This window comes from Puma concolor, chromosome A1 (genome assembly GCF_028749965.1).
Source record: "Puma concolor isolate L17-30 chromosome A1, mPumCon1.1.hap2, whole genome shotgun sequence".
In the NCBI taxonomy this organism is placed as follows: Eukaryota; Metazoa; Chordata; class Mammalia; order Carnivora; family Felidae; genus Puma; species Puma concolor.
In genome coordinates, this window is record NC_141667.1 from 242,341,901 (window position 1) to 242,366,074 (window position 24,174).

Here is a 24,174-nt window from a genome sequence, read left to right on the forward strand (position 1 = left end):
TTAGTGTTTAAGAATGCAACTGATTTTTGTACATTTACTTTGTATCCTGCTACTTTGTTGAATTCATGTATCAGTTCTAGCAGACTTTTGGTGAAGTCTATTGGGTTTTCCATGTATAATATAATGTCATCTGCAAAAAGTGAAAGCTTGACTTCATCTTTGCCAATTTGGATGCCTTTTATTTCATTTTGTTGTCTGATTGCTGATGCTAGAACTTCTAACACTATGTTAAACAACAGCAGTGAGAGTGGACATCCCTGTCGTGCTCCTGATCTTAGGGGGAAAGCTCTTAGTTTTTCCCCACTGAGGATGATATTAGCTGTGGGCTTTTCATAAATGGCTTTTGTGATGTTTAAGTATGTTCCTTCTATCCCAACTTTCTCGAGGGTTTTTACTAAGAAAGGATGCTGAATTTTGTCAAACTCTTTTTCTGCATCAATTGACAGGAAATAATCCAGTGAAGAATGGACAGAAAACATGAATAGACACTTCTCTAAAGAAGACATCCAGATAACCAACAGGCACATGAAAAGATGCTCAACGTCACTCCTCATCAGGGAAATACAAATGAAAATCACACTCAGATACCACCTCATGCCAGTCAGAGTGGCTAAAATGAACAAATCAGGAGACTATATATGCTGGTGAGGATGTGGAGAAACGGGAACCCTCTTGCACTGTTGGTGGGAATGCAAACTGGTGCAGCCGCTCTGGAAAACAGTGTGGAGGTTCCTCAAAAAATTAAAAATAGATCTACTCTATGACCCAGCAATAGCACTGCTAGGAATTTACCCAAGGGATACAGGAGTGCTGATGCATAGAGACACTTGTACCCCAATGTTTATAGCAGTATTTTCAACAATAGCTAAATTATGGAAAGAGCCTAAATGTCCATGAACTGATGAATGGATAAGGAAATTGTGGTTTATATACACAATGGAATACTACTTGGCAATGAGAAAGAATTAAATATGGCCTTTTGTAGCAACGTGGATGGAACTGGAGAGTGTTACACTAAGTGAAATAAATCATACAGAGAAAGACAGATACCATATGTTTTCATTCTTATGTGGATCCTGAGAAACTTAACAGAAGACCATGGGGGAGGGGAAGGAAAAAAAAGTTAGAGAGGGAGAGAGCCAAACCATAAGAGACTCTTCAAAACTGAGAATAAACTTAGGGTTGATGGGGGGGGGGGGAGGGAGGAGTGGGTGGATGATGGGCATTGAGGAGGGCACTTGTTGGGATGAGCACTGGGTCATTGTATGGAACACAATCTGACAATAAATTTCATATAAAAATAAATATAAACAAACAAAACAAACAAACAAATAAATCTGACAGAATAACAAACTGAAAGAGTTCAACAAAGTATCCTTGGCTTCACTGGGCTAGAATCCAAACCAAGAGTCTCTGATTTTAAGTAGCAACATACCTTTAATTTCCTCAAACACCAGAAGTCTACAGATCATGAAGCTCTATCCACCCTCCACAAACCACACATCACTCAGAAAAGTCCTTGGACTTGTCATTTCTGGCTTACTATATACATACACTATTCCCTGTGTGCCTGGGTCAGTAACATGCTGGGGTACCCAAAGATAACTTGAAGAGTTAAGGGGCCACATCCAGATCCATGGCCACCAGACCAGAAGATGCACACCTAAAATGTGAATCTCATGACATGTATGTAAAAAGAATAAGAAGGGAGAATAGTTAAGAATGGAGTTTAATTTAGTAAAAAACAAGAATAAAAATTCCATATTGGGGTTCATAAGAGTGCTGACATAAAATGAAATAATGTCTATGGGTGCTCCATAATGAAATGGACTAATTGATAGGAATGAACAATGACATTGTCACACCACACACACACACACATACACACACACACCACATACCACACACACCACACACATCTTCCACACACACGCCAGACATACCCACATATACCACATACTACACACACATATACACCACACATACACCACACACACATACCACACACACACGTATATACCACACACATACCACACACACCCACCCCCCACACACACCCCATGAACCACACACAGCACACCACACACACACACACACACACACATGCACACACTTTAGCCACAATTTGTGTCTCCCTTTAGCATTTGCAGAATTATAGGGAATGAATGATCAATAGCACTTGCTATCTATCATATTTGTAGTTTCTGCAACAAACAGCAGAGATTTGTGGCTAGAAGATGACTGCTAGATGACTTAATTGTCTTTAAGGTAGATTTCTGGAAAAACTATACAAGGCAATGGTGGTGCAGGGGGAGGGGCCTCAGTCTAGGTTCTTGACCACATCTCCTCACTTATTCATCTGGGAAATGGGAGCACAGTGTCCTCCTTGCACCTTTTTGCAAAGGTAAAATGGGGCAATGTATGTAGGAGTGCCTGGATCTGGTTGTACAATGCCTGTGGATGTCTGGGAGGTGACCATGAAGGATTTGAGTAAAATGCTGAAGAAGAAGAAGGAGCTATGACTCATAGACAATGATGAAATAAAAATCCAAAAGATTTCAATAGATTTTAACTATGAGGAAATACTGCTATTATACTAAATCAAGACAAACTGGAGTCCCACATTTAGGTTGAAAAATGGGCCTGATGAGGGCATGAAGGGGTAAGAGGTGGGTTAGTAGCAGTTGTGATGGAAAGACCCACTGGGCCAGTGGAGCAGATGGTGTAACCAAAAGGCAGTCTTGGAAGGCATTGCTAATATTATTTTTTTATTGAAGCATAATTGACATGCAATGCTATATTAGTTTCGGGTATACAGCATTGTGATTCAACAATTATGTACATTACTCAGGGCTCCCCACAGTAAGTATAGTCAACATCTGTCACCACATGTTACTACAATATTAGTGAATATATTCCTTATGCTGTATTGGCATCTCTGTGACTTATTTACTTTAGAACAGGAAGATTGTACCTTTTAATCTCCTTTATATATTTCACCCATACCCCCCCACCAATCTCCCCTCTGCCAACTACCAGTTTGTTCTCTGTATAAGAGTCTGTTTGTTTCTTTGTTTGCTATCGCTATCACTATTACAACATGAATTCAATACTATACCACTTACACAGGATTTTTCAGGTATCACCTTATAAATTAAAGAATATTGTTGGATCAAGGGAAGTAATTGTTCCAACGAACTTTGTCTGAGTAAGGGACCCCTGGGTACTTTTTCCACCCATTGTAAAAGGAATGTGAGCAACCTAGAGAACAGCCTGGAGAACAGAGACTCACCTCAGTGCTGGCATGCACTAGCTATGTGACCTTAAGAAGGTGACATAATCTCTCCAAGCCCAGTCTCAATTTCCTCAGCTGTCAAAGAGCCCTATAGACCTGTCTTGAAGATTAAATGAAATCATGTATATCATGTGCTCAACAGAGTCTGCATAAAGAAAAGACCACTGAGTATATTAGGCACTCAGCTATCTCAATTATCCACATATGGGTGTCCACTCTGTGGCTCTGCTGTGATCTGGTTTGACCCAGGTCAGTTTCCTTCTGATCCCCCCATCTTCACACCCTGGCTCCTTCTCCCTCTCCCATCCTCCATGTGATGAGCCAGTGGAAGGGACCCCATCCAGGACAGACCAGACAAACTGCACTTGCCACTTGCTCCAAGACAAGTCATTAAACAATCACAGCACTTGTTCCCCCTTGGAATTCTCCATGTCTAAAATGTTTACCGAGCACTTACTATGCACCAGGAGGAGATAGAGACATGAATGGGGGAAACATGGTCCCCACTCTCATAACACTCAGAATCTAGTGGGTCAGACCATATAAAACATATATACACATGGGTACACATACAGATTTATAATTATGTAAAAAATAATTACAGATGAACAGAGTGCCAAAGAAGAACTGAATAGGAGAATCCTAATTCTGGGGCCTCAAGAGATGGATTCTGAGAAGAAGGAACTCACGAGCTGAGCCTGGAGGATGAGTTAAGAAATTTCCCAGCTCGCCGCACATGCAGACAGCTGCATCACTCTTGGGTACCAAAGTGCTCCCAGACACCCTGAGAAGGATCCTCCAGCTCCCTACCATGAAGAGGCACTTCTTACTCTAGCTTCTGCAGAAAGTCCCCCAGAAGTCCCTGCCACACCTCACAGGACCTCCCACCCCACCTACCACTCTTCCCAGATAATAACACCTTCCCTTCTCTCCCAGCCAGCATTTCTAATTAAGGCCTTGCCCTTAGTCAGACCTGCCAGGAAGAACCTGCTGGGCCAGAAACACCTGTCCCACCTCTGCTTCTGTGTGGCTCTAAGCTCTGGAAAATGTGTGCATTCCCCAGAGCCACCTGGAAGCCCTGGGGCAAAGTGGGGTGAAGTGGCAGGGGTCTACAGTCTCAGACCCCTTTTGGCTGTTCTTTCATGCTGCCATATTCTGCATGCTGGAGAAAGCAAAAGAGAAAGGGCAAAATCAGGGCAGACACAGAAGTAGAAGTGCAGCAAGAGACAGAAAATGAGAAGCACTGAGGAGAGAGGGGGAGGCAGCATGAGAGAAGGAGAAAAAGAGAGACAGGCACTGGTGGGAGGAAGACATACAAAAGAGAGAGAGGAAACACAGCCAAAGTGGGGAAGAAAGAAGCCACAGAGATAGAGGAAGAGCCAGGGAGCACAGGTAGGGGTTAGGCAGGGGAGTGGTGCCCCCAACCTTGGCTGTGGCCTCCACAGTGAGAAGGGCACAAAAGCCTCCAAGAGTGGCAAGGGAACTTTGATGGTGAAGAATGTCTTTCCCCAACTCTCACTGATGGGGACGGGGCACTGGAAGGTGAGAGCAATGAATGGCCTGGAAAGAAGATGGAACCAGCCTGTGAGAAATCACAGGGCTGCACCAGTGGGTAGTTTCAGTCAGTGTGAAGACATGGGGATTTTCCAGTCTGAGAAATATCTCAAGCCCAGCTGAGGGAAGAGCAGCCGCCCTCCCAGGCTGGGAATGCTGCCTGTGTTCACTCAGCCCTGCCCCGGTGTGGCTCCTGCCCTTCCTTTCTTGTGCAGACAAAAAGGTGCCCTCAGTGTGCTCCTGGATATCCTGAGCCCTGACAGGTGAGGCACAGCCTGGAGAGTCAGGGTTGGGAGGGAGATTGCGGTGGGGGGGGGGGGGGGGAGCAGTGACGAGCCACCAAGAGGCCCAGGTAAAGTTCCTGGGCACTTGGGGGAGGAAAATGTGATTTCTGGTCTGAAGAAGCAAGAAGCCTTCTGGAAGAACTAGCCTGGATAAGCGTCTTAAAAGCTAGTGGAATTGCAGTAGTCAAGAGCAGGGAAGGGAAAGCGTGGGCAAAGGCTCCAAGATGGGCAAACCCAAGAAGCAAGCCCATACCTTGACCACTTGGGCTCATTCTATGGGAAAAGGTAACTTGGAGGGAGATTGTAGAAAGCCCTGGTTGCTGTGCTTGCTGAGTTGTTTACATTACCCTGTCAGAAAGGAGGGACCATAAAATGATTTTGACCAGAGGTATGAAAGAAATAGTGCCATGCTCCTTCCTTTCTTTAACTCACAGAGTGAACTTGAACAGGTCGTCTGGCCCTCTTGGGTTCAGTTTTTAATAACATGTGGGGCATTAGCCAGATTAGTATTTTGTTCTGGAATCAAAGAAAACTTCATTTGGCTTTTTTTCCCCCAAGCTTACAGTTGTTGAAAACAACTGACAAGATGACCTTTAGAGTCCCTCACAACCTGACAGCCAGGGACTGTGAAAAAGGTGTCCCTTCTTCATCATGGGCTCCTTCAGACCTGCCAAGACCTGTGCTCAGCAAACTTCAGGCCAGCCTGCTCTCCTAGGGAGTGCCAGACTCCCAGGGGCTGCCTCAGCTGGTGCCTGCAAAGGCACATCCTTCCTGTTGCAAATAGGACTAATAGATACTGAAGGAAAGAGAAAGTTCTTCTCTACCCTGAAGGTCTTCGCTGGATGAGCAATTAAATTTACAGGACACAGATTAACAGTAGGAAAAAAACCAAAGTTTTATTAAATGTGCACAGAGGCCCAGGAATGAAATTAAGACCAAAGAAGTGACCAGGCAGGCAGTTTTTATACTTTTCAGACAAATAGACAATAAGTCTGTGAGGTATTGACAGGACAAAGAAAACTTAACACTGGGAGGCTTCAATTCATAAGGGATTTTAAACAGATTTTGGGCTGGGGTAGTAAATTAGTAAAAAGTAATAAGGGTTGTTATACAGCCTCCTCTTTTCTAAATTTCCCACCTCTGATGATAAGGGTGTCTCTTTCCCTCCTGCATCCCTTTTCACATGGGATATGTATTCCTTCTCTCAGGGGGGCGGAGGAGGGTTTGAGTGTCCTTCTTGCACAGACTGTCTCTGAAGTGACTTTTTTAATGTTTATTTATTTTTGAGAGAGAGAGAGAGAGAGAGAGAGAGAGAGAGCGCACAAGCAGGGGAAGGGCAGGTAAACAGGGAAACAGAGGATCCCAAGCAGGCTCCATGCTGACAGCAGAGAGCCCAATGCAGGACGTCAAACAGGCCTGAACCTGGAGATCATGACCTGAGCGGAAATCGGCCGCTTAAGGGACTAAGCCACCCAGGCACCCTGACGGGACTTTCAGTTAAAATAATCGGTATGCCCAAGAGGCACACTTTGGGGCAGCCTGCTCTTGACCCCTACACAAGCGATTGTCTGGTGCAAAATCACAGCAATAACAAGAATAACCATAGCTCCACAAACTGTAATGGAAACATTATCACATTCCAACCATGAGGTCTAAGACATTAACACATTTTAATTCACTTAATCCTCACAGCAATCTTCTGATGTGGCAAGGGGCACTATGAACCCCACTTTACATGATTGAGGGGAGTTGGGAAGAATTTTTCTATACTGAGGACTCAGAAGTGCCAACTGCACAGAATGGGCTGCCTCAGAATTTGCCTTTAAAAAAGCATTTGACAGTTGAGTGCTCTGCTTTTACTCAGATTGTGTGGGTGAGGCCAATAAAAGTCAATAATATGGAGGAGACAGTGATCCAGACCACACAGTTTTGTTGATTTGAGGAGACCTTGATGAGTGCTGGGGGAGATGGGGAAGTCAACAGCCCTGTTCACAGCCTGCCTGGGGTAGGGTGTAGGGGAGGCCAATGAGACTCTGAGGCCTGGGGATCAGGTTTGAATCAAAGGCACAAGACCCTTCCTCAGTCAAAGGGAGGATTGTAAGAAAAGTCAAGAAATTTGAAGGATAATTTTTATTGTGAGACTATTTCTTAGCATCTTATATCTACCTTATTGGGTCCTCCCTGTGTGAAGGCTGGGAAACTCATCCTCAATGTTTTAAGAGATAGAGAAACATTATGTTCCTTTGGGAAGTTGTGCCCCCAAGGAAGGAGCCTCTAGAAGAGAGAGCCCAGGGGGTTCTCCTGGAGCTACCTCTGATGGCTGGGTAAGTCAGGAAGGGGCACTGGGCCTACTTGACACTTCAGATAAATAATTCCTTCCTCTGCTTACATGCCAGGTGGCCTGAGGACAAATGACAAAAGGACAGCAAATCCAGTAAGATCACAGACAGTCTCTGAAAAGAAAAAAGACTGTAAAAATGAGAGGTTGTTAAAACCCGCCTTGTTGAAGAGATGTAAAACACTCTAAGGGCAAGGACACAGTACAAAGGTGAGGGGTGCGGAAGTCCCTATTTCTGGCTACTTCTATTTATCCCTCCCCTTCTTCTTCCTGTCCGCCCTCCCCCCCCCCCCCCGCCTTGTTTCCAGATCAGGAGAAACAAGATCCAGCTGATATACTTCCAGTGAACAGCAAAATACTGTCTCCCCCAACTGAAAGTATCTGGCTTCCCTCTGGGCAGCAGGAGACCGGGCCAGAAGGGCTGCAGAGTGCCATGCTCTGGGTCCCCGCTGAGCCCCAAGGCCAGTGGGCACAGCTGGGCAAGGGAAGGCTGCAGGCACTGGTGGCTTGTGTGGACACAGCCCAGCTGGACCTGGAGGAGTACTGTCTCTGCCCTCGGGGAACTTGGGGAGGACAGGACACAGGAGCCTAGAGGCACATCAACCATTACAGACAAGTGACCAGAGCTGGCTCTGAGCCTCAGACTGGGAGGGGCAAGAACAGAGAGAAAATGGCAGGATGGGGGACAGTCCCAGAAGGTGTCCCCAAAGAGAGGGGGTGGTGGAACAGACTGGAAAGGGAAGCAGGGACTCGACCCACATATTTGTTTATTCATCCACATCTCCAACAAATATCTATAGCACATACAAGACTCCAGCTTCTGCTGAGGAATCAAGGACATGGGGGCAAATAAACCTGGAAACCCTCACAATCCAGTGGAGAGAACAACCACACCTGTAAGCAATGAGCCCTGAAATAAGGGCTGCATCCACATGGGGACAAGTGGCTGTGTGAGCAGAGAGGGGTTTTGGGCCTTGACCTGGGTCCTGTGTGAGGCTTGGGGGCTGCTGGGCAGATGGCAGGGGAAGTACATGGGGCAGAGGGGCAGCCAGAGAGGGAACGAGAAGTCAAACAAGGATCAGCCCATCTTCCCACCTGGCTTAGGAGCTGGGTGCCCAGGGGAGGGGAAGATGAGGAGTGAGGAAGGTGGGGCTCACTCAAAGGGCTGGTAATGCCCAGCTCCAGGGTTTGGGGCTGCTGGGGGGTGGTGCTAGCAGGAGAGAATCATCCTAACCTGAGAAAGGAGGGGCAGGATGGGGCTGACATGGAGGGGACACGAGGTGTTGAGTCAAGATGGAGGGTGAGAACAGGGGAGGTCCAGCAGCCAGGCAGGACAAGCAGTCTCAGAAGGAGCAGGGGTTCCTTCAGTGTTTGAAATGAGGCCAAGTCTTAATGATGTTGTACAAAGCTTCCCCAGGAGACAGTGTATTGACAATATCACTGTGTCCCACCAGCAGGTAGTTGGGAGTTAAATACCCCTTGTCCACTGCACACTGGATCAGGTTCTGGGCTGCCTCCAGGGCTGCAGCATTGGGTGGGGTACCTGCAAAACAGAGTTATCCATCTGTTCTAGGATTCCAGGGCACCCTGCCTAAGGAAGGACCCATTCCAGAATCACCCCTAACCCACCCCTACCACCAAGCTAATATATTCCACTATTGCCATCCTGTAGACAGAAAACCAAGTCAAGACTCAGATTTCTCAGCACCAAAGTTCTTCCCAAATGAAAATAGCAGAGTCTGGGATAAAACATACAATTATTTGGGGATGTAAAGAGCCTTTGTCTGCTGTAAATATGCCTGCCTGATAGTTCCCTACTGGGGGAATTTAGCCTCCCATAGGATATTTGGCACTGTGTAGAGACATTTTTTGGTTGTTACAGCTAGGCAAGGGGTGATCTGGTGGCAGAAGCCAGGGATGCTGCTAAACGTCCTACAATGTACAGGGCAGCCCCTATACAAAGAATTACCTGATCCAAGATGTCAATAGTGCTGAAGCTGAGAAACCTTGCTTTGGCCACAGATATGCTTCCTGCACCTTCATATGCTGAGCCCCATCTGCAGGTACCTTCCTGGGTCACCCCTCGCCCCACTCAATGTCCATTTTAGTATCAGCCTGAACCAGCCCCAAGTGGCAAAGTCTCCTCTTCCCAGAGGTTCAGCAAAAGGCCTCGGAGTCTAAACAAACCCTGGTCAAGAGCTGGGAGCAATGACAATTCTCAGTGTACACTTTGGATGCAGAGACAGGGGCTCATTCAGGGCTGTGGCAAATAAGGCAAGGGTCCCTACATTGGTGCCATCATAAAAAACTTAGCAAAACATATGCACAAAGATATTTTCCTCTTGTCTTGTCAGAAGAGAGAGGCATTTGGTTGGATGTGTGTGGGCATTATGCCTGGGGGATGGGGATCATTCCTGGTCACACTTAGCTTCGTCAAACATCAAATCAGAAGCTCAGTAAGTCCAAGATATATAGGCTCTCAGTGATGCCTGAGTTTGATGCTGTTGTCCACGTGAGACACACTCTTTCAGACACCATACCATGAAAGGTCATTGTCACTGCCCAAAGCATCCACTTACCCAAGAAGGTCCCCATGAAGGCAATGCCCAGGGCAATGTCATTGTAGCCAGGAGCACGGGAGCCTTGGACATTCCAGCCCACTCCTTCATAAATGACACCATCCTGCCCCACAAGGAAGCTAAAGGACCATGACAGGAGAAGGACATCAGCATGACAGGCACTCTGCGATTGTTTCATTTATTCATCATTCACTCATTCATTCAATCACTCATGCCTTTACTTAGAAGACACTGATTAGTCATTAAATTCTAAGCACTGAGTTACAAAAAAGACAGTCTTTGCCAGAGGTGTGCTGGTAAACCAGCTGTCATCAGAAAAGGGGAAGGGCAGGAAGCCCTGGTTTATGCCCTTTATTGATTTCTGTGGTGTAAAACTCCCACCATGGCTGATTTTAATCCACAAGTGATTTAACAAAGGTTCACAAAATTCCTGGATCTCCCAGGGATCCCCTCTCATGAGCCCATCCAGGTCTAGCACACTGCTGCTTCCCCAAGGAGCTCACAGACTAGGGAGAAAAGAGTGACAGCTGCCATCCCTGCAACCTGGCTTTCCTCATACCTTGCCAGTGTTTCCCCGGTGATCTGTGGCCACCTTACCACTAAAGACAAAATACATTTCTCCAGCCCTACCATGCTGATCCCTCTGTATCCTCAAACATTCTCTCCCCTTTACTTCCATCGCACCCCACTCTCCCAGTTGTCTTCTGTGGCTGTCCCTCATTCCTCTGCACCTTGTCTCCCTGTGTCCTTTCCTTAAATGTGGGGTACCTCAAGATGCTGCCCAGGACAAACCCATCTACCTCCTTGAAGATAACTTCAACTGCCATTGAGCAAAATTCATGTGTCCACACCTGTGCCACCTTCTTCCCCACCAGTTCCCCTTTCCAGGCTCCTCATCTTAGTGAAAGGCACCACCTCCTGCCCTTCCATTGGTCCCAGCCAGGAATATGAGTATGAGCCCACCGCTTCATCCCTCAGTAACCATGGATTGTCCACCGCATCTTGCAACCACTGTCCCTGATCAACCCTGGCATCCTCATCACCAACATTACACTAATCTCCACTGACCTCTTAGATCTGTCTGCTTCTCCCCATGACAGCCTCATCACCACCCTGGTCTTGCTTGAATTGATCTCACCACCTGCAGATTTGTCCTTTTCTGTTCCATTCCTGAAGCTGTGAATGATCTTCCTGATACAAATCTTATCTCAAACCTGCTTTTATGCCCTTGGCACACAGTGGGCACACACTCCCCAGCTTAGGTGAGAAGATCCCTCATAATATGCCCCCTTGTTTGCCTCCTTACCTTCCACCATCCCTCTCTTTGGCATGTTTTTATCATTATTATTATTTAAAAATTTTTAAATGTTTACTTATTTTTGAGAGAGCGAGAACGCAAGCTGGGGAGGGGCAGAGAAAGGGGGAAAGAGGATGGAAGTAGGCTGTGCACTGACAGCAGCAAGCCTGATGCAGGGCTCTAACTCACAAACTGCAAGATCGGGACCTGAGCCAAAGTTGGACACTCAACTGATTGAACCACCGAGGCATCCCAGCATCTATTTTTATTATGATAAACTTCCCTCAGCTTCTCAAAGACACCATTATCAGGCTGGCATCCAGGACTTTCCACAGAGGTCCTTTCTCTCTGCCCAAAACACTCTTCCCCCTCCTCCAATGAGCTCACTCATTTCTTAGATCCCAGTTGATATGTCATCTCTTGAGTAGTGCTTTCTTCACACCCAATTCCCCCGCAAGCTACCAAGAGGTAAAAATGTCTCCTGTTTACACTCTGCACCCTCTATAATAACACTTAATGTACTCTATTAGGCTTTATTCATTTAGTTATCTTTCTCCTTCAGCAGTTTTAGCTCCATCAAGGCAAGAACCATATCTGCGCTACATCTGCTAGTGTCCCCAGAGTGTAGCCTCATGCCACAAAGAGTAGGCACTCAGTGTTCTCAGTGAATTAATTTATAGCAAGTGGGTATTTACTCCTGACTACAGATCACCGGTGATCTTTCTCACCTCAGGGTGAGAAAATGGCAGGGTCATGAAAGTTATGGCACAAGGTATACAATAAAGGTCAAAGTCAAGGGACAGGAAACTGGCTACTGAAACCTGAATGGGAAAAGGAAAGGTCCTCTCTCAGCACCCATCACTTTCCAGGTTAGGTTCAAAACATAGAGTCAATATTCAGGTATCTATTATGATCAAAGAGAACAACCCTGTGAATAATCCTGCATTGCAGGATCTATAAAAGCACTTGACAAGTGTTAACAGATGAAAGGTGTTGGAGGAAGCTTTTTCCTATTTTGAAAGGGTTGTAACTATAACAGGATGGAGAGAGGAGAGGCCATCACCCCAAAATCACATACTAAGTAATGGTAAATCCAGCTAAGGAAGGGCCATTGCACACAGCTATGCTTCTTGCACCCTGCACAGAGTGCCTGGCCAGGAGGCAAGGAAGGATTAAAATCCAGCTCCACTAGCTAATCCATAAAGTCTCTAGAGGAAGGGCCTCCTTGATTAATGTGTACAAATATGCTATCTAGGCTAGTGCTATCTATACTAGTCCATCCTGAGACTTAACATTCAGTGTGATTGTTTCTGATGGATATGAGATGGTATCTAACCTACCTGTGAACTTGGAAAGCACGCTGCAAGAAGTTTCTATTCTCCCATTAGGTCAGTGTGCTTTTTATTAAAGGATTACAGATCTTGACATTAGAGCAATCAGAGGATATTATCTGGTGCCTCCCCCTGCCTTCAGACAGGAAGATATTCTCTATAGGCTTCACAATCTTGCATGTGTATGACTTCTAATATCTTGCCAGCAGTCTTGACCTCCATCATATCTATATACAATCTTTAAAAATGACACATTTTGAGGGGCACCTGGGTGACTCAGTTGGTAAGGCATCTGACTTTATTTCAGCTCAGGTCATGATCTCATGGTTCGTGGGATCCAGCCCCTTGACGGGCACTGCTGACAGTGGAAAGCCTGCATGGGATTCTCTCTCCCTCTCTCTCTGCCCTTCCTGCACTTGCACTCATGCTCGCTCACTCTCTCTTAAAACATATAAATAAACTTTAAAAAAATAGATACATTTTGAGAACATATTCAAGGAGAATGACCACCCCATTAGCTATATCCTAAGTAAGGCTCACCTAGGGTTGTGTGAAAAATCAACATGGTCATAGATGGAGCACCTTTCATATGGCAGGCACTCAGTAAACATTACTTTCCTTTGTCTCCCATTCGAAGGTTCAGAGTCTGCTCTGAGGTAAAAGAAGCCTATATATCCTCAGGTCCACTTACTTATACCCAATGTCACATGAATTCAGTCTGTCTATGAAGAAGGACTGGATATCTTGGACCAGCAGGTGGCACTCATCAGACATGATGCAGGTTCTCCCAGCGGTGTGGAAAATGACAACATACTTAGCTGGGAGGTTCATCTTGGGACAGTGCGTCTTCCTGGCCTCCCATGCAGATCGAGGGACAATGTTGGAGCAAGCTGGGGAGGGGAGCCAGAAAACATCAACATGTGGACTCGTGCCCACTCATGCCAACCACCTCAATACTGAACATCCCCATGCCATCTGGGCATCCTGACCTAACCCTGACTGTGGAACTCAGGAAAGCCCACCTGGTAGTGGGGTATATCTGCATGGTAGGATTGGATTCAAAAGGCAGGAATCATAGACATGGGATCTAACCTTAAAATAGAACCCAGAGGAGTGTGTGAATGTTGATCCTAAGGGTACATGGATACTCATTCCCAAGAGCAAAGGGTACTTATTTATCTGTATGATTGTCTTGTGTATATGTGGATGTACATGCATAACAGGGTCTTTTGGACAAATCAGTTGAATTTTCATCTGAAAGCATGTCTTTGAGACTCACTTGTAATCCCTAAAACTCTGTCAGTGTAAGCAATTATTAATATTAGCAGATGGCTAATCCAAAGACAGAGATCAGATTTACTCATAGCTTTCACATAATAGAGCTAATTATCTTTAAAACTTTATTAAGTCCAGGAAAAGGCCAAAAGTGGTTATTAACTACACTGTCAGTTTTGGGTTTCTTTGAAAGAGAGAGTGAGAGAGAGAGGGCTAGAGCACACCCTTGCACAGCATGAGCAGGGAAGGGACAGAGGGAGGGAGACGGAGGGAGGGAAAGAGAATCTTAAGCAGGGTCCACGCCCAGCGCAAAGCCTGATGGGGACTCAATCTCATGACCATGAGATCATGACCTCAGCCTAAATCAAGAGTCAGATGCTTAACCAAATGAACCACATAGATGCCCCTATTTTTTTTTTTTTTGAAGTACACTCTACTACCAACATGGTGCTGGAACTCATGACCCCAAGATCCAGAGTCATGTGCTCTACCAGCCAGTTGCCCCTTAACTATACTGGTTTTGATGTTGTAATTTGTTAAACCCCAAATATACCTTTTATCTAGTGTTTATTACCTGAATTACACTAACCCCTTCCTCTGAAGTCAGTATAGGTGGTGACTTAAGCACTTCAATCAATCAATGTTGTTCAGGTTCTTCTATTCAGAAAGATGTGCATTTGTGCGTTTGTGCTTGTCTGTGTTAGATGCCTATCCCTCTCCATGTTTTCTTCCTCCATAGTACTTTTCACCTTATAACATATCAAATATTTTACTTGCTTATTTGCTTATTTGCTTATTGTCTTTTTCTACTCTCTAGGTTGAAACTTTATAAGGCTACTGTTTATGTGTTTTATTCCATGATATCTCTTCAGTGACTAATTGTTGACTGACTCAAGAAATTAGTACACATATATTATACCAGGATAATGCCATAGCTCTATCATTCTCGGAGTCTGAGGTATAAAGGGGTGACCTGGAAAGTCCGTCTCAAATTGTACCAGCCCCAAAGTTTCAGAGTTGGATGACCAGTTGCCTATCAGAAGGGATCCGATGAGAGCTTGGCTAAAAAAGTCACTCTCAATGGCATTTGGAAGTTATAAGGGCATGGGGTGGGGAGTAGGTTTAAAGGGAGGCCTGGTAGGGTTGAAAGTCTTACCTTTCTTAGGGCTTGCCTTCTGCAGAGGGGCCAGGCAGTTTTCACCTTTCACAAGAAGTGGCTGAACATACATGGAGGACAGGTGGCCCTTCTGGATTGCATAGGAGATCAGACCCTCCATGGCTGACAGGGCAGCAGGGCTAGGACTGTGGCCTGAAAGAGAGCTATCTGTGGTAACCTGGGTCTGGCCTGAGTTTCAGGGTATTGTGGGAGAAGGATGAGAGGCCCTGCCAGCCCCTACATAGCTGTTGGAGGGGAACTGGCTCATCCCCCAGGTTGGAAAGCCTAAAAGTCAAGGATCCACCTGGTCTAGGATGAAGACCTTTCCCAGTGACCTGATAAGACTTCATTTATTGCTCTTTCTCCGTGGAGGAGCTGGAAGGCAGTACTATGCTCTGGAGTGCTCAGCTGGCCGGGCCAGGGTTTCCCATTGGCAGACACCCTTCCAGGCATGTGCCAACCTCTTTACCTGTATTAACTTCTTTGATCCTCACCACAAACCTCTGAGGTGGATGCTATTATTAGCCCCATATTTATAGAGAGGAACTTGAGGCTCCAAAATGTAATGTGCTCAAGACCCCAGAGGAAACAGGGTGACACCGAGATAGCAATGAGTGGTCACAAAAACAAACCAAGCTGAACACACAGTCCTCTGGCATGCTGGAAACCACCCTGAAATTAGAAAAGAAAAGTGTGGCCTTGCCTTCTGATTCTTCTCCTTGGGTCACTTACTCTCTGGAGCTCAGGCTGTACTCTGTATAACAGCAACCAGGAAACTTGTCTGGATTTTCTCACAGAGTATTGTGAGGGGACAGTGAGAAACTAGCTGAGCAAGAGTTTTAATAGTAAGAGTGCACAAACTCAGTGGAATGGTCCTGGAGCATGTATGCTAGGACATGGGCTGGGGGAATGGGCAGCAGTAAGAATAAAAGAAAGTGGAAAGGACTCAGGGATTGGAGGCCTCAGAGTGGTTTTAAAAATTATACAGAAAATCTTGGGGTAAGAGAGATGGGAGGAGGAGGTTCCTGGCAAGAAATGGGAAACAGGGCCTGGCACTGAAGAAGGGTGAGAGCCAGAGAGGAAGATGTGAGTCACTGATAGAAGAGAGCAGAAGCCCACATTCCTCCATGATGAGTGCATAATGGTGACAAGGCTGCAGAGAGAACTCTGGACAGCACCTCCACTGTGAGACTGTCAGAGGGAAAGGAGCCAACTCAGAGACTGAGAAGGAAACCAGAGCAGGAGGAAGAGAACTAATACCATTCATTCATGGAAGCCAAAGGAGAGGGGAACTCCAGGAGAGTGGATCATTGGGGAAGTAGGAGGTCGAAGAGTCAGTGCGGAAACAAAGAAGTGGGTAACTCTTTGGAGAAGGGCAGCTGGAATGACCATTACCTTCCTTGGTGCCAAAGAAAGCAAAGCCCAGGGAGATGTGGTTGTAGCCCTGGGTGTGCATGCCTTGGATGTTCCAGCCAACACCTTCATACACCCTGCCATCGTCTCCAACCAGGAAGCTGTGAAGCAGGGAGATACAGGCCGAGTGGCTGGCACCGTGGTGTATCCCACAAGAGGAACCACTTACCAACCTCCAAAGGGAGAAGTGCTCAAGCTGTGCTCACTACAGGGAATTTTCATGGACTTGTCCCAGACAATGGATAGTCCAAGTCATTTATATTCCCTTAGAATTCAGAAGCTACCCCCACACTGCCTACCTTCTTTGCTCAAATGCCTAGGTTTTATGAAAATCATCCTACACACTCAGGAGGAGGAGAGGTCCTGGTGCCATCACAGTAACTAACACAGACTCAATTACACTGTGAGATTCTTCTCAGCCTCAAACATGGCTTTCCTTCCTCTAAAATGCATGCTACCTGTGTCATCTCCACGTAAGCTGCTCATGTGATTTCTCTTACATAGATCTATCTTACATAAATTTCTCAGGAAGTAGCTCCTCAGAAAAGCACATGGACACAGGCAGTTTATTTGATAAGGGGTCCCAGAAGCCAGAGTGAGGGAGCAAGGAGAGCAGTCAGAAGCAAGAAACCCAACAAAGCATGTGCAATGCAATTGGGCTGGCTTCACAATGGCCACCTGGGGCTTAGAATCATTACCCACTCCCCACCACCCACCACCCACCACCAGACAGGGTGAACTTCCAAGGAACTGAGTACATGGACCTAAGATTGTCCCTGAGAAGGGCCAGGGGCTGAGGAAGTTATCTACAACCCCTGCCTGCCAGGGGGGTATTAACTCCCCTTCACCATCAGAGATGATGAAAATCTGAAGTGGAAAAGCAGAGAGATGCAGAGGGTACTGGAAGTGAGAAGCCATTACCATGCATAGGGATTGTCCATAACTGGGTGAGGTCAGAGATAAGCCAAGGGCACGTGGTCCTGGACACTAAAAGGGTCCACTGGAGTGGCCACTAGGGTAAGAGATGTCTCACAAAGTGGGAGCCCCCTGAATGTGGTGAAGTGGGACATGCAGCAGGAAAAGAGCCAGTTTTGAGCCAGTCTGGGCTCCACAACTTTGCAGTTGTGTGACTCTGAGCAAATCAAACAACGTCCTTGCCTCAGTCCCCTCACCTGGACCATGGGGATAGTAATGCATGCCTGACCAACCTTGGTGTAGCAAATGAATTCATGCACACAGTAGTCATTTGTAACTGTCAATGTGTTATGTGAACTAGGTTTGGGGGGGCATATACGTATAGTTATTACTTAACCTTCCTTGCTTTCTTTTAGATCTCACAGAAAATTCAAAAGGATTTGGAATTTTGTAGGGGTTTAATATTTTACTCATTATCAACCCAATATAACCTCAACCTGGTAAGTGGAGAGCAGAGATGAGTAAGGCCAAGAGAAGTGTCACAAGCAGTATCATTGATCACATACTCTCACATATCCCTTGTCCCTTACTTGTAGGCCACGTCACACCAGCTGTTGTTGTGCACGTGATGGTCCCAGAGTTCCCACAGCCTCTGACTACATGCAGTCCGGTTGTGACACTCCAGTCCAGGGACATGGTGCGTGACAAAGAAATCCACAGGCCTGGTCAGTGGAGTGCTGCAGCCAACAGCTTCTGCCCCCCACTCCTTGTGAGAGACCACTGTGGAGACATCAGTGGGGTAACCACAAGGGTGAGGAGGTTATCACTCGGCGCATCCTGCTCCATCACTGCCTCACTAACCCCCTGGGCCATGGGTGCCATTCTGGGCTGAGTCTGCTTCTTGAGGGTAGAAGAGTCCTGGGAGGAGGCCTTCAGCAGGCAGGCACACCCTCTGCTTCTTACCTCCACATCCCTTCTGCTGTTCCCATTGCAGAGTATGCACCTGTCCAGAGAAGCCTGGATGCTCTGCTCCCTCATACAGGGCATCCCTACCTGGGACAGACTCCATCCTGCAGCTCCTGCCCTGCTCTGCTCTAGGACCCCTGCTTTCAGGAAGCAGCTCCTTCCCACTGCTTCCCCGGGGAAAGCCTGAGAGGCCCATCTGGGCAGCACTAATGCCCCCAGTGCACACTATGTTCACTGACAGTTTGCTCTGTGGCTCTGTGTCCTTTGTCCTGTTCTGAGTGCTTCCTGAAGGGACTATATCTCCTCCTCAGCCTAGGGACTCTCTCAAGGTATGGCCTGACTCTCCCTTTCAGTTGGACGACTCCCTGAGGGCAGGGTGTAGGTCTCCACCCTCAGGCGAGGGGGCCCTTAGTGAAGAGGATGAATCTCCCTGTCCTGGTTTCTGCCCTCTCCCAATAACACCTGGACCCCCAAGGCCTGTGGCATCCTAGCAGGTGGTTTGCTCCGTCCACTGTCTCAGCCCCATGCATTCTCATACCAGCCACAAGGGGCAGTGCAGACCTCAGAAGCACTGGTCACAGCAGATACCCAGCTATCCTTAAGCCTCCTCACCATTGAGACCAAGTCTTCCTTTATCAATAAGCTGAGAGATGTTGCCAAACAGGTCCTGAAGGCCCTCTGATATGCGTTTGGCTTGTGTTTCATTCCAGGAGAAAGCACCTGCAGAGAAACATTCCATTTTGCATCAGTCCTCAGAGAACCCCAGTACTAGCCATCTCAGTGACAGACTCAGGCCAGATCACTGAGGCCCTTCCAGGAGACCCCATTAGGCTGTCAGAAGGACTACCTCCAGTAGCAACATGTGCATGCTTTTCTCCAACACCAACTCCAGGGAATATCCCAGAACACAGTTAAATAGCCAAGAGCAGGAAGTTGGAAATATATCCGTTTCTCATGAGCTACATCTATACACATAATTGGGGGAAAAATGCAACCTGGAAATAAATGTGTCCAAGCATCTCAAAAGGACAAGGTCCTCTTTTGTATGGATTTTACTGAATAGAAACAATGGGAAGATGATATGGAGAAGGGATTAGAATTACTTGCACAAATCAAGTCTGTTCCTCCAGGGCTGATTTGGGGGCATGTGCTGTGCCCAAGCTCCTGTGTGTGGAACTGACATCCCTATCTCCGAGGACTTTCTCTTATTGAAAAAAGCATAAACCCCTAATTGACTCTGATTGACATAGAAATCATACAGACAGAACCATTGCTCCCATTGTGCAAGTGCAAAGTCCTTCATGTGCATTATCTCATTTAATCCTCAAAAACTTTGGGAAATCATAACATTATCTCATTTTCAGCTGGGAAAATTAAGGTTTAAAGGACTGAGTAGTTTGCTTAAAATCATTGCTGGAGGCAGGTCAAGGATTTGAAATAGGTTTACAGAGTCCAAATTCTGTGTTCTAAATGCAAAGTTATTCTTTCTCCCTAAGGAGAAAGCACATTCTCTGCTGTGAGATTAGATGATCCTTCTTAGTTACCCACTGTTCCAGTAAAAGAAAACTCACTCCAGCTCCCAAGACCCAGCAAGACAGGAAGCCACAGCAGCATCCTCATGTGGTCCCAGGACACGGATGAGAAAGTGTGGACCTTGGCCCTGGGAGAGACACTGACAGTTAACCCAACTGTGCTTTACTCCTCAAACAGGGCACCCATCCCAATGCATGGAACCCCTGTCTGCTTCCCTGCCAAACTATGGGCTTCCTGTGGGCCAGTGCCTGAGTGGGACTCTCAGGGTCCCCAGCACATATCAGGTGCTCCTTGGATGGGTAAACACCCTCATCCTGTTTTCCTGGGCAACTAGATTTCATTGAGTGGCTACTATGTACAAAGCCAGTATGGACACTCACACAAGCAACCTTATTTAATCCTTATACTAACTGTGCAATGTAGGATTGTTAACCCCCATTCTTATAGAAAAGAGTTGCAAGCTCCAGCAATAAGAGAACTCAGAAATCCAAACACACATGGATGGATCTTGTGCAGAGAATTCCTTCCCAGTTGGGAATGGTGTGAGGGTGAGGGAGGGCACAAGAGGGTACTGACAAGAGTCAGCAGGGGGTCCCCTGTTCTGGGGCAGAGGAGATATGGTCTTAACACTCCATGTGGTACAGTCCTCTTCCAAGGGAGAGGCTTCTCAACAAGAAACACACTCACACCCACACTCAGAAATACCTGTGGGTCCCGTGCTGTCCCAGTTCCACAGGTCAGGGTTCAGGCAGTTCCCCTTTCATTGGCTGGCAGTTCCTTCCTTCAGACTTGGCTTCTGGCCCTGCCCTCCTTCTCCAGCTGCCACCTCCCAGGCCTTTAGGATGCCTTTCACCAGAAGGCAGTCCCTCCCTGGTAAGGGAGCACCTGGGCTCTGGCTCTCTGGAGAGAAGAAGAACACCTGGATTCCTAACAGAAGGTAGAGAGGGGGCAGAGTTCTGAAGCTCCCCACAGGTTCTGTCCACCCAGAGTAACTGGAAGAGACCAGACTCAGGCTGAAAGCAAGGCCTCACCCTGTGAATAAGCCCAGGTACCGCCTCCCTGGGAAAGGGCATGATTGCCCAAGTCTCCCTGAGCTGCTTCCTCATCCCCAGGCTTTGGGAAGCCCAGTCAACCCAATATCTGGGAATTCTTGGAATGCCCCAAATCCACGGGTCAAACTTCGCCAACCCAAGATATGCCTCTTTGGCATATTGGTTATTCTGAGCTGGTTATTTTTTAAGGAAATACACAAGAACCACGAGAAGTTCTGAAAACCAAGAAGTCACCCTTTTGTAAGAGACACATGAATAGGGGAAATCTCCACTTGTAAGGGTGTCTCCTTCAGCACCAGGATGCAGGTATGACTGTCAATCTCCAGAAGCTGCTATCACTGGAGAAAGCAATAATTTATATATGCTTAACTTTGCCCTTGTTTGCTGTGCTTTTCCTGGGGACCTCCCACAACTGACTTCCTGTCCCCAACATCTTTTGTCTTTAGCTAATGATGGTATTTAAGGTGATGGCTTTGGCTATTTAAGGGAGTTACTCAGTTTTCCTGGGGCTCTGGGGCTCTGCCATATATCTATATCTATATCTATATCTATATCTATATCTATATCTATATCTATATCTATCTATCTATCTATCTATATCTATATCTATATACATATCTATCTCTCTCTCTATATATATATATGAAGTATACAATTTCTTTCTTTTTTTTTATGTTTATTCACTTTTTGAGAGACAGTGTGAGCAGGGCAGGGGGCAGAGAGAGAGGGAGACACAGAATCTGAAGCAGGCTCCAGGCTCCGAGCTGTCAGCACAGAGCCTGACGCAGGGGTTGAACTCACAGACTATGAGATCACGACCTGAGCTGAAGTCGGACACTCAACCGATTGAGCCACCCAGGCGCCCTGGAAGTATACAATTTCTTAAGATCTCCTTGATTTTCTCCTGTTAATCTGTCTCATGTCAATTTAATTTTTAGTCCATCTAAAGAACTTTGAAAGGCAGAGGAAAACTGTTTTCATCCCCAACAAGACAAGACCTGCTCCAGGAGTGTCAAGGCTGTGGATGGGGGCCACTGACCAATACCCCACCCTGCCCTACCCTCCTTCCACCAGGGCCACATGCGCAGATGGGATGGAGGCAGAGGAACAGAAAGGTACATTCCAGAAGGCAGCACATAATGCGCTATCATCACTAGTACTTATTTTGGCTCGTGCACCCACCACCCCCACCAAGAACGCCTGGCCCCTAACCCACTCCAAGCTCACTTCCCACGAGGTGAGTATCTCCACAAAGACTTGCACAGCTCTCACCTCCCAAGGGGTAGCCTCCTGAGACTGCATAAAGGACCCTTCTGAGGGAATGCCCCAAATCCAGACAGGTGGCCCTTAGTGGGGCTGCAGTCTTACCCTCAGGCCTGTGGGATCCAGAAAAGCCCCCTCAAGGGGGGGGGGGCCCAAATGAGCCACTTCCAAATTCTGTTCTCCTCACTTAACCAACAAGACCCAGGGCCGGGGAGAAAGGCCCCAGGAGCAGTGTGAAGGAGAGCAGGGGGCTGCTTTAGCTATAGGGACCCGATCAGTTTCCCAAACTTTGCTGACTTCTGTTTCTCCTTGCCTCTCCAATCCCCACCTTGACTAGTAATAAAGTTCTTGCAACGAGAAGCTCACCTCTGGCTCATCTAGTTTCACAGTTGAGGAGACTGGTCTCCTTCTACAGGTGGGCCCTGCGAACTTCAGGGATGGGATTGGAATCCTGGGTGGTGAAGGAGGGATGGGAATACTAGGCAGTGGCTGCCCAGAGGTAGCAAATAGCACTCAGGCAGCAAATTCTTAAGGCTAAGGGGCACATTCTATATGATGGCATCAGGAGGGAGGAAGAATGTGGGCTGTCCCTCTCTGGTTCTGTGCACTTAGGACTAAATGCTAAGGTTCTGAATGACCCAGGTCCAGTCATCCTCCACAGCCACACTCACCTCTCTTGGCCAGAGCAGCTCCTTTTCCTGAATGTTCTCTCAACATGGTTGTCTCAGGGAAAAGTGCTTGTGTGACTGCATGGTGGGCTGAATGAGCCACACCACTTTTTTTCATGTAGCACCATTTCAAGTATATTAAAAGAACAATTAACAGCCAAACCATGGAGGAGTATCTCAAATGAAGAGTGTACCTTTTACTTCAAGGAAAACAACCAATGAGATTTGTTAGCAATAATGAAATTGGAGCTTTCAAACAAAATTAGAATTTTGGAAAATTTGTGTTGGCTACCATGAGCTTGAAAATCTCCTAATACTTTAAGACTTTTCTGATAAGATCAGTGATTACATTAATTTATCTGATTTATATATGTACATATTAAATATTGAAATGTGTCAGCATTTGGAAGGTGTGGATAACTCAGTGAATCAATATTTTTCAATGACCAATATTTGAACTTACAAAATGATGCCTTTTATTCAAAAGACCCATTCAAATTTCACAATAGACAATGGATTTTAATGTAACAGAATACAAAGGACTCATCAATAAGGTTTCAGATTCTACATTGCAACTAACCTTAAGAAACCTCTACTTGTTAAGTTTTGGTGTCTTATCAAAGAAGAATATCTGCACTGATTTTTAAAGACTATTAATATATTCCTCCCTTCCTAACTACTCATCTGTGTGAGGCTGGATTTTCTTCATATCTTCAACCAAAACAACGTAGAAAACACATCGAATGCAGAAATGGATATGAGAATCCAGGGGTCTTCTTTCACCTATGCATTAAAGAGGTATACAAAAATGTAAAAAATAATATCACCCATTTGTTTTAAAAAATAGTATTTTTCAGAGTCGCCTGGGTGGCTCAGTCGGTTAGGCATCCGACTTCGGCTCAGGTCATGACCTCACAGTCTGTGAGTTTGAGCCCTGCGTCCGGCTCTGTGCTGACAGCTTGGATCCTGGAGCCTGCTTCAGATTCTGTGTCTGCCTCTCTCTCTCTGACTCTACCCTGTTCAAGCTCTGTCTCTCTCTGTCTCAAAAATAAATAAACGTTAAAAAATTTTTTTAAAAATAGTATTTTTCATTTAAAAATGTGTTAATATGGGTTTATTACTACTTTAAGTGAATCAGTATTTTAACTTTAAAATTTCTAATATACATATTAATACACATAACCCGCATAAACAAAAGCTCTGTGGTGTCAATTTTTTTTTAGTGTAAAAGGGTCTTGAGAGCCAAAAGTATAAG

At 46.2% G+C, this 24,174-nt stretch overlaps 1 protein-coding gene across 1 annotated transcript; it reads right to left on the reverse strand.

Moving 5' to 3' along the window:
* Positions 1–8,220: 8,220 nt before the first annotated feature.
* Positions 8,221–20,663, reverse strand: LOC112860879 (peptidoglycan recognition protein 4-like). The gene is made up of 9 exons (XM_086715732.1): positions 20,642–20,663; positions 19,975–20,063; positions 19,016–19,123; positions 18,028–18,217; positions 16,505–16,623; positions 15,110–15,262; positions 13,370–13,568; positions 10,051–10,169; positions 8,221–9,014 (listed from the first exon to the last, which is right to left on the reverse strand). Exons 2-9 carry the CDS (start codon positions 20,021–20,023, stop codon positions 8,836–8,838), a joined length of 1,116 nt encoding a protein of 371 aa, XP_086571858.1. The 5' UTR covers positions 20,024–20,063; positions 20,642–20,663; the 3' UTR covers positions 8,221–8,835.
* Positions 20,664–24,174: the final 3,511 nt, after the last annotated feature.